Source organism: Pelophylax lessonae (assembly GCF_965119305.1).
Source record: "Pelophylax lessonae genome assembly, chromosome: 5".
Lineage (NCBI taxonomy): Eukaryota > Metazoa > Chordata > Amphibia > Anura > Ranidae > Pelophylax > Pelophylax lessonae.
In genome coordinates, this window is record NC_138772.1 from 45,009,108 (window position 1) to 45,020,426 (window position 11,319).

Below are 11,319 nucleotides of genomic sequence, written 5' to 3' on the forward strand. Positions count from 1 at the left end.
CACTTTGCCGCAGTAGCCTCCATGTGAGCGGAGGTAAAGTGGTTAACCAGTTCACATATACTGTGGGGTGGCCACAGTATATGTGGCCTGATCAGTGGGTCCCGGCCAATCATTTATGGCCAGAACCTGCTGATCAACTGAGCGAACGACAGAAGAGAGCCCTGTGTGGGTACACAACACAGAGCTCTCTACAGAGTGCAGCGATGTGGCTGTTGTTTTTAAAATAGTCAGAATGGTTAGTAAAAGCAGCACACTTTACACTTATTAGGCACACAATTAACCCTTTAAATGCCCCCAGATTTTAACCCCTTTCCAGCCAGTGTCATTGGTACAGTGACAGTGTACAGTATTAGCACTGATGACTGTATTAGTGTCACTGGTCTCAGTGTCTGTTAGTCAGCTCCCACCCAGTGTCAGTTAGTGTCAGATTGTCCACCCTACTATCACAGTCCCACTATAAGTAGCTGATCACCGCCATTACCAGTATAAAAAAATAATAATAATAAATAATTACAGTATATATAGCATATCATATTCTTTGTAGATGCTTTAACTTTTATGCAAACAAGTTAGAATACACTTATTGGGATTTTTGTTTACCAAAGACATAGCTTAATTGGATTTCTTTCTACCAAAGACATAGCAGAATACATTTATGAAGAAATTTGTTTTTTTTATTGGATATGTTTTATAGCAGAAAGTAAAAAAAAATCCAGTAGATATACCATCATTTGTAGGCGCTATAACTTTCACGCAAACCAAATACCATACACTTATGGGGATTTTTTTTTTGTTTTTTTTTGTTTTTTGTTTACCAAAGACGTAGCAGAATACATTTATGAACAAATTTGATCTTTTTACATTTTTATTGGATATGTTTTATAGCAGAAAGTAACAAAAAAAATTAAAAAATCCAGTAGATATGCCATCATTTGTAGATGCTATAATGTTTCGCAAAAAACAATTAATATACGCTTATTTTTTATTTATTTTTTTAACCAAAGACATGTAGCAGAAGACATTTTAGTCTAAATTTATGAAGAAATTATATGTTTTAAATGTTTTTATTGGAAATGTTTATAGTAGAAAGTATTAGCACTGATCACTGTATTAGTGTTACTGGTGATGTCAGTCAGTTCCCACCAGTGTCAGTTAGTGTCAGATTGTCCACCCTACTATCACAGTCCCACTATACGTAGCTGATCACCGCCATTACCAGTATAAAAAAATAATAATAAATAATTACAGTATATATAGCATATAATATCCTTTAACTTTCAGGCAAGTTAGAATACACTTATTGGGATTTTTGTTTACCAAAGACATAGCTTAATTGGATTTCTTTCTATCAAAGACATAGCAGAAAATATTTATGAAGAAATTTGATTTTTTTATTGGATATGTTTTATAGCAGAAAGTAAAATAAAAAAAAAATCCAGTAGATATACCATCATTTGTAGACGCTATAACTTTCACGCAAACCGATTACCATACACTTATGGGGAATTTTTTTTGTTTTTTGTTTACCAAAGATGTAGCAGAATACATTTATGAACAAATTTGATTTTTTTAAATTTTTATTGGATATGTTTTATAGCAGAAAGTAAAAAACATAATTAAAAAGATCCAGTAGATATGCCATCATTTGTAAGCGCTATAACGTTTCGCAAAAAACAATTAATATACGCTTATTTTTTTTTTTTTTAACCAAAGACATGTAGCAGAAGACATTTTAATGTAAATTTATGAAGAAATTAGATGTTTTAAATGTTTTTATTGGAAATGTTTATAGTAGAAAGTAGAAAATAGTGATTTTTTTCCCCCCACATTTTTGGTCTTTTTTGTTTATATAACAAAAAAATAAAAAAAACAAGTGATGATCAAATACAGTAATCCCCCGCTCCATCGCGGTTCAGTTTTTGCGGTCCCGGTAATTCGCGTTTTTTTTTGTAATGTTATTTTACTATATAAATCATTAAAAATGAAATATTTTTGTGTTTTCCATAGCTCTTGCTCTGTCTCTTAGTATCTTTTATGTGTTTAAATGAGTTTCTATTGTTTTAAAAGTGTGTTTAAAGACCTTAAAATGCTTTTACACGTACAGTGACAGTAAAAAAATCATGCCTACAATGCATTTTAATAGGGTTTTTCTATTTCGCGGAATTTCACTTTTCGCGGCTGGGTCCGGAACGTAACCCCCGCAATGGAGGGGGGTTTACTGTGCTACCAAAAGAATGCTCTATTTTTGTGAAAAAATGATATAAATTTAATTTGGGTACAGTGTTGCATGACCGCGCAATTACCAGTTAAATTAGCGCAGTGCTAAATAGCAAAAAATGCTCTCGTCATGAAGGGGGTAAAACCTTCCCCAGCTTACATGGTTAAAGTCAACACAAAACCCAAGATGGGCATGACTTGTTTGTAAATATTCACTGATGATCCAACAGAGACAGGAGGCGGGGCAGTGGCACAGATCATCTAGAACTGTAGGATCTAATAATTGTTGTCACCAGTGGTGTATTTAGGTTTTGTGCTGCCCTAGGCCTGACTAAACTTGGGGACCCCCTAATTTAAATATGACCCACCCCTTCCTGTAAAGGCCACAACCTTTCCTGTTTATGACCCGCCCTATAATCTGTAAACCACAGACCACAATAACAGTCTATCAGTGCCCATCAGTGCAGCCTCAGCAGTTCCCATAAGTTCAGCTTCCTCAGTGCTCATTAGTGCAACCTCATTATTGCCCATCAGTGCAGCATATCAGTGCGTCCTCATCAGTGGCCATCAGTACAGCCCCATCAGTGGCCACCAGTGCAGCCTCTCAGTGCCCATTAGTGCAACCTATCAGTGCATCATATCATTGCCCATCAGTGCTGCGTTATCAGTGCAGCTTATCAGTCCTGCCTCATCAGTGGCTATCAGTGCAGTCTATTAGTGCCCATCAGTGCAACATATCAGTGCCCATAGGGGCAGCATATCAGTGCAGCCCCATCAGCTTTTTTGCTGCCCCCCTGCATAGTGCTGCCCTAGGCCTGAGCCTTGTTGACCTAGGCCAAGATACAGCACTGGTTGTCACCCTCCTTTTTCTATATAGCACAGCAGGTTTGAATTGATGACAATCCACCACGACTTCCCTTTTCCCAAAGAACCCTCGATTTCCCTGTTAATATTCTCCTTCATTTTTTTGTTGATCATACCGATTAAAAATCAAATCTCGCATTTTCTGCTTTAAGGTGTCTAGCCGTATTTTTGTTCAAAAAGCCAATTTGTTCTACTTTTGGCTGAGGTTCTACCTGATGGATAGGCCCATCATCATTAACATGAGTGCATTCTGGGAAAAAAACCATTGTCTAGTCTTAAATATTTGCTAGACCAAAGCAACGTTTGCTATGTCATTACTATTGTTTGCTTAATTCCTTATCTACAGGTCGATGACATTATGCTGGAAAAGGCTGCTGAAAAATATCCTTTTAATCCACCTAAGACAAAGGAGGGCTACTTCTACCGGCAGATCTTCGAGAAGTACTACCCGGAGCGTGCCAACTGGATGAGCCATTACTGGATGCCACGTTGGATTAACGCCACGGACCCCTCCGCCCGCACTCTCACGCATTACAAGTCGGCTGTCAATGCCTAAACTTTATTCTTCCTCTGGGATAAAGAAATAATTAGTTTCGTTTTTTTAAAGTTCAGCGAGTGCCAAAGGTGGCTTAGCGACCGGTGGAAATAGCGGATGGACCCAATGCCCTGTTTTTATTCCACTCTGAAATGACATCCATTTTTAGTCTGACTTTCAATAAATTGATGTTTACCTCTAGACCACCTGAGTGACAGATTTTATTATTGGAGAAAATTTTGCTGCTTCTGTCTAGGGGGTTTCTGAATCACAAAAGTTACAATGTTTCCTGAATTGTAAATGGGAACTGCAGTGTTTTCAAAGTTTTTTTTTCTATACATGTGAAACAGAGCTGAACTCCAGGCAGATATAAAATATTTGTATTGTATCTAGCTCTGTATTCATTAATAAAATATGTAAGAAGAATCCCAAGAATAGAGATTCATACATTTTTTAACCACTTAAGCCCCGGAAGATTTTACCCCCTTCCTGACCAGGCCCTATTTTGCGATTCGGCACTGCGTGACTTTAAAGGACAATTGCACGGTCGTGCGACGCTGTACCCAAACGAAATTGACGTCCTTTTTTCCACACAAATAGAGCTTTATTTTGGTGGTATTTGATCACCTGTGCGATTTTTACTTTTTGCGCTATAAGCAAAAAAAGAGCGTAAATTTTGAAAGAATAACAATATTTTTCACATTTTTTTATATGAAATTCCCCCCCCCCCCCAAAAAATGTAAAAATCTAAATTTTTTAACATTTTAGGCCAATTTGTTTTCTGCTACATATGTTTGGTAAAAAAAATCGCAATAAGCATATTTTGATTGGTTTGCACAAAATTTATTGCGTTTACTAACTAAGGGAAAGATTTTTGTCATTTTTGTTGTTTTTTTGTTTAACGAGTAATGGCGGCGATCTGCAATTTTTTTTTTTTTTGTGGGACTGCGACATTGCGACGGACAGATCGGACCCTTGACTGACATTTTTGACACTTTTGGGGTTACCAGTGACATTACTACAGTAATCAGTGCTATAAATATGCACTGTTACTGTAAAAATTACACTGGCAGGGAGGGGGGTTAACTTTATTGGAGAAGGAGGGGTTAAGTGTGTCCCTAGGGGCGTGTTTCTAACTGTAAAGGGGCGTGGCTTTTTGTGTAACAACAGAGAAATAATACAATCCTGCATAGCAGAACCGTATGATCTCTGTCATTACACAGGGGAGAATGGCAGGCGGCTTTGTTTACATCAGCCGCCTGCCTTTCTCCTTCTCCACCCGATGATCGCGAGTGACCGGCAGACATCGGGTCCGCCGGTCACACGCGCGGAGATGTTAGGGAGCGAGCCGGGGTGGGAGCGCGCCTCCGGCGGCGCGCGCTCGCCCCCTAGAGCCTCACAGGCGAGCGACGTAGATCTACGTCACTTTGTCTGTGAGGGGCTGACCGCCGACGTAGATAGTCGTGAGGCGGTCGGCAAGTGGTTAAGCGGTTGTAAAGCAACCGCACTTTTTTTTTTCTTACCTGCAAAGCAAAAAAGGCATAATGTTCTAGTGGGCATTCCATACTAGCACATTATGTTAAACTCCATTGCTGGAGGCAGCAACCATCTCTACCTGGTCTTCCTTCTGGGGCTCTGGAGCTGTAGTGACGTCACTTCAGCGCATGCGCGCGAGAGCCGCCAGTCATGGCAAGATGTTCTGAAGAAACGGCACGGGTAGCCGTTCCTTCAGAGCGCATGCGCCAGTGACATAACTAGCTGCTAGCTTCAGTAAATATGTCCTAATCGGTACATGTTTAGGAGATATTTACTCTACCTATAGGTAAGCCTATATAAAGGCTTACCTATAGGTAAAACTTAAAGATGGAAGTTTACTTTCAATTTAACCCCTTGGCACCGACATAACACAAAATATGCGGCCCCACTGGATTGGGATTTTTATCCTGGTACCGCATGTTTGCGTTTCCGTTTTGTGCTGAGAGCACGCCACATGGTGCTCTCCCAGCACAGAGACCAGGGTCTCACCATGAGCCCCGTACTAATGATCGGGACCTGGAACTCGAGATTCTGGGTCACCTGATCGCTGTCATAGCCTCTGATTGGCTATCCCAGTGATCAGTCACTGTGAAGCCTGTCCCTGTGTTTTCTGTCTCTGTGAATGAACGAGAGAGATACAATGTATATTTTTCTGTCCTTGCAGAGACAGAAAACAAAAGTGTGTAGAAAAAAATAATATTTAAAAAAATACAATCATTTTTTTTTTTAAATACCTAGATCAAGATTGGATCTAGGTCAGTGTCACAGTTGATGTTTGGGTCGAGGTTGGGGTCAAAAGTCAGGGTCAGTATTTTTTGGACAATGTTTTTTTATTAATTAGTATCAGTGTCAGTTAGTGTCAGTGTGTTTTAGGTTGGAAACAAAAAATGTGCACTATTGTTTCTTGTTTCTGGGCTGTACTACTACGAACAACAAATGACATATGCATATGCGGTATTGCTGTAATCGTCAGGAGCAGGAGAATTTTTTTGGGGTTGTTCTTTGGTGGTAGGTTATGGTAGTAGCAAGAAATATACAGCTAAATTTAAAAAAAAAAAAAAAATCAAGCTATATTCATAACGGTTTACCACCAAATGAAAGCCCATTTTGTCCTGAAAAAAAAAACAAGGTATAAACCACTTGGATTCACAAAACAGTTGTGATGATATGTACAGTTTTACACACACACGTCAAAGTTGCAAAATTGTGCTTAGGCATTAACCACTTGCCTACCGGCACTTTCACCCCTTTCCTATCCAGGCCAATTTTGCGCTTTCAGCGCTCTCACGCTTTGAATGACAATTGCACGGTCATGCTACACTGTACCCATATGAAATTTTTATCATTTTTTCCACACAAATAGAGCTTTCTTTTGGTGGTATTTAATCACCTCTGGGTTTTTTATTTCTTACAAAGAAAAAAGAAAAAAGACAGAAAATTTTGAAAAAAAAAAGTTTTCTTATTTTCTGCGAGTAAATTTTTAAAATAAATACATTTTTCTCCTTCACTGATGGGCACTGATAGGCTGCACTGATGGGCACTGATGAGGTGGCACTTATGGGCACTGATGAGGTGGCACTTATGGGCACTGATGAGGTGGCACTGATGAGGAGGTACTAATATGCCGCACTGATGAGTACTGATAGGCAGCACTGATAGGCGGCACTGATGAGCACTGATAGGCGGCACTGATGAGCACTGATAGGTGGCACTGCTGGGCAATGAGAGGTGGCACTGCTGGGCACTGAGAGGCGGCACTGACGGGCGGCACTGATGGGCACTGAGAGGCGGCACTGCTGGACACTGATGGGTGGCACTGATGGACACTGACGGGTGGCACTGATGGGCGGCACTGATGAGCACTGATGGGCAGCACCATCAGTGCCCACACTCAGTGCCCATAGTGCTGCCAGTCAGTGCCCATCAGTGCCTGCTCATCTAGGCACTGATGGGCACTGACTAGCAGCACTAAGGGCACTGATTGTGGGCACTGATGGGGGGGCACTGATGGCGGGCACTGATGGTGGGCACTGATGGTGGGCACTTAGTGTATTTTATTTACCTTGTGTAATCAGGGCACTGGTGATCAGTGCCCTGATTACATTCCTCTGTGTCCCCGAACGGCTGATAGGCTCTTCTCCTTCCTCACACTGCAGTCTCTGTGTGAGGAAGGAGCGCTGGCGATGAGAGATGATCTCATATGTTTACATATGAGATCATCTCTCATTGCATGGGCCGATCATGTGGTAAATGGCCGCTGTGATTGGCCATTTACCACGATCTGTGATTGGCTGTGTCCAAGGGACACAGCCGACACAGATTTTCCCCGATGCGCGCTCACGGGAGCGCGCGGGGAGCCTGTCTCTGGGAGGCCGTATAAAGACGGCCTCCCGGAAATTCGAGTCCACGCTGCAGCCGTACTTCGGCTATAGCGCGTATTTGAAGAAGGTAAGATTTGTTTTACCCTTAGGCGTGAAGGGTAGTGTTGAGCGAACACGGACTGTATTATTCGTGTTCGTACCGAATAATTGGATTTTTTTTACCCGAACACGGACACGGACACTTTACTGTATGTTCGGGTAAAAATCCGTGTTCGGTCGTTTTATTTCCGGGTTTTGCATGCTTTGGCGCTCTTTTCATGGCGGGCTTTCAACAGCCAATCAACAATCGTTTAACTGGTGTGCCTTAAGCCATCCCAGCCATGCCTGCAAATGTCTTAGTAGCTGTGATTGGCCGTCTGAAGCATGTGACCAAGTCTTTATAAGTTCGAGGCAGCCGCCGCAGCAGCGTCATTCTGCTGCTTAGCTAAGGGACAGAGCACACATCAATGTGCTGGCTGCTGATTAGGGACAGATAGGCAGGAAAAAACCATTTGTGTCCGGATAGAATTGAGGGACAGGTCGGAGTGTTTAGGCAGGGCGAGTTGTAGGCATTTTAGGGATAGAGTCTGCTGAATTATAGGGTCAGTGTCTTCTACAAACTACAATCGATATTGCTGTGTGGGGGGTGGGGTGAATCTGCACTCAATCCTGATCTACGATCTCTTCTCAATCCTGTTAGGGACAGAGTCTGCTGAATTTTAGGGAAACTGTGTTCTACAAACTACAATCGATATTGCTGTGTGGTGTGGGATTGGAGATAGGCAGGTGTCAGTGATCCACATCCATTTTTCTGTGTGTGAGCTGCAGTGAACACAATCTTTTTGGGCTGCAGTGAACACAATCTTTTTGGGCTGCAGTGAACACAATCTTTTTGGGCTGCAGTGAACACAATCTTTTTGGGGTGCAGTGAACAAAATCTTTTTGGGGTGCAGTGAACACAATCCTTTTTGGTGTGCAGTGAACACAATCTTTGTGGGGTGCAGTGAACAAAATCCTTTGTGGGGTGCAGTGAACACAATCTTTTTGGGGTGCAGTGAACAAAATCCTTTTTGGGGTGCAGTGAACAACATCCTTTTTGGGGTGCAGTGAACACAATCTTTTTGGGGTGCAGTGAACAAAATCCTTTGTGGGGTGCAGTGAACACAATCTTTTTGGGGTGCAGTGAACACAATCTTTTTGGGGTGGAGTGAACAACATCCTTTTTGGGGTGCAGTGAACAAAATCCTTTTTGGGGTGCAGTGAACAAAATCATTTTTGGGGTGCAGTGAACACAATCTTTTTGGGGTGCAGTGAACACAATCTTTGTGGGGTGCAGTGAACACAATCTTTTTGGGGTGGAGTGAACAACATCCTTTTTGGGGTGCAGTGAACAACATCCTTTTTGGGGTGCAGTGAACACAATCTTTTTTGGGGTGCAGTGAACACAATCTTTGTGGGGTACAGTGAACAGAATCTTTGTGGGGTGCAGTGAACACAATCTTTGGGGGGTACAGTGAACACAATCTTTTTGGGGTGCAGTGAACACAATCTTTGTGGGGTGCAGTGAACACAATCTTTTTGGGGTGGAGTGAACAAAATCATTTTTGGGGTGCAGTGAACAACATCCTTTTTGGGGTGCAGTGATCAAAATCCTTTTTGGGGTGCAGTGAACACAATCTTTTTGGGGTGCAGTGAACAAAATCCTTTGTGGGGTGCAGTGAACAGAATCTTTGTGGGGTGCAGTGAACACAATCTTTGGGGGGGTACAGTGAACACAATCTTTTTGGGGTGCAGTGAACACAATCTTTGTGGGGTACAGTGAACAGAATCTTTGTGGGGTGCAGTGAACACAATCTTTGGGGGGTACAGTGAACACAATCTTTTTGGGGTGCAGTGAACACAATCTTTGGGGGGTACAGTGAACACAATCTTTTTGGGGTGCAGTGAACACAATCTTTGTGGGGTGCAGTGAACACAATCTTTGGGGGGGTACAGTGAACACAATCTTTTTGGGGTGCAGTGAACAACATCCTTTTAGGGTGCAGTGAACACAATCTTTGTGGGGTGCAGTGAACAACATCCTTTTAGGGTGCAGTGAACACAATCTTTGTGGGGTACAGTGAACAGAATCTTTGTGGGGTGCAGTGAACACAATCTTTGGGGGGTACAGTGAACACAATCTTTGTGAGGTGCAGTGAACACAATCTTTGTGGGGTGCAGTGAACACAATCTCATACTTCTGAAGATTTGAGGGTGCTGCCTGTTCCATACTCCCCCTACTCCTCATCTAGCCTTTTAGGGGTACAAACAATAGTAATTGGGGCCTAGTGTGGTTGTGTACGTGTGATATACATACACTTTTTTTGGATCATATTTTCTATTCCGCTATTTAATCAAAAACCTTTGGGGATCAGTTAAATTGGGGGATAGTCTGTGTTGGTACGTGTGAGAGAGATCCACCTTTCCAAGTTGTTGGGGTTCATCTCATACTTCTGAAGGTTTGAGGGTGCTGCCTGTTCCATACTCCCCCTACTCCTAGCCTTTTAGGGGTACAAACAATAGTAATTGGGGCCTAGTGTGGTTGTGTACGTGTGATATACATACACTTTTTTTGGATCATATTTTCTATTCCGCTATTTAATCAAAAACCTTTGGGGATCAGTTAAATTGGGGGATAGTCTGTGTTGGTACGTGTGAGAGAGATCCACCTTTCCAAGTTGTTGGGGTTCATCTCATACTTCTGAAGGTTTGAGGGTGCTGCCTGTTCCATACCCCCCCTACTCCTCATCTAGCCTTTTAGGGGTACAAACAATAGTAATTGGGGCCTAGTGTGGTTGTGTACGTGTGATATACATACACTTTTTTTGGATCATATTTTCTATTCCGCTATTTAATCAAAAACCTTTGGGGATCAGTTAAATTGGGGGATAGTCTGTGTTGGTACGTGTGAGAGAGATCCACCTTTCCAAGTTGTTGGGGTTCATCTCATACTTCTGAAGGTTTGAGGGTGCTGCCTGTTCCATACTCCCCCTACTCCTCATCTAGCCTTTTAGGGGTACAAACAATAGTAATTGGGGCCCAGTGTGGTTGTGTACGTGTGATATACATACACTTTTTTTGGATCATATTTTCTATTCCGCTATTTAATCAAAAACCTTTGGGGATCAGTTAAATTGGGGGATAGTCTGTGTTGGTACGTGTGAGAGAGATCCACCTTTCCAAGTTGTTGGGGTTCATCTCATACTTCTGAAGGTTTGAGGGTGCTGCCTGTTCCATACTCCCCCTACTCCTCATCTAGCCTTTTAGGGGTACAAACAATAGTAATTGGGGCCCAGTGTGGTTGTGTACGTGTGATATACATACACTTTTTTTGGATCATATTTTCTATTCCGCTATTTAATCAAAAACCTTTGGGGATCAGTTAAATTGGGGGATAGTCTGTGTTGGTACGTGTGAGAGAGATCCACCTTTCCAAGTTGTTGGGGTTCATCTCATACTTCTGAAGGTTTGAGGGTGCTGCCTGTTCCATACTCCCCCTACTCCTAGCCTTTTAGGGGTACAAACAATAGTAATTGGGGCCCAGTGTGGTTGTGTACGTGTGATATACATACACTTTTTTTGGATCATATTTTCTATTCCGCTATTTAATCAAAAACCTTTGGGGATCAGTTAAATTGGGGGATAGTCTGTGTTGGTACGTGTGAGAGAGATCCACCTTTCCAAGTTGTTGGGGTTCATCTCATACTTCTGAAGGTTTGAGGGTGCTGCCTGTTCCATACTCCCCCTACTCCTAGCCTTTTAGGGGTA

General features: G+C 42.1%; 1 protein-coding gene across 2 annotated transcripts in view; it reads left to right on the top strand.

Moving 5' to 3' along the window:
* Positions 1-3,819, top strand: part of ASNS (asparagine synthetase (glutamine-hydrolyzing)) — a 107,856-nt gene extending 104,037 nt beyond the window's left edge. For both annotated transcript variants that reach the window (XM_082258035.1, XM_082258036.1), the window contains exon 12: positions 3,428-3,819. In XM_082258035.1, coding sequence (XP_082114161.1) covers positions 3,428-3,637 — 210 coding nt within the window. In that variant the 3' untranslated portion in view covers positions 3,638-3,819. The remainder of the gene's footprint in view (positions 1-3,427) is intronic.
* The last annotated feature ends 7,500 nt before the right edge of the window (positions 3,820-11,319 follow it).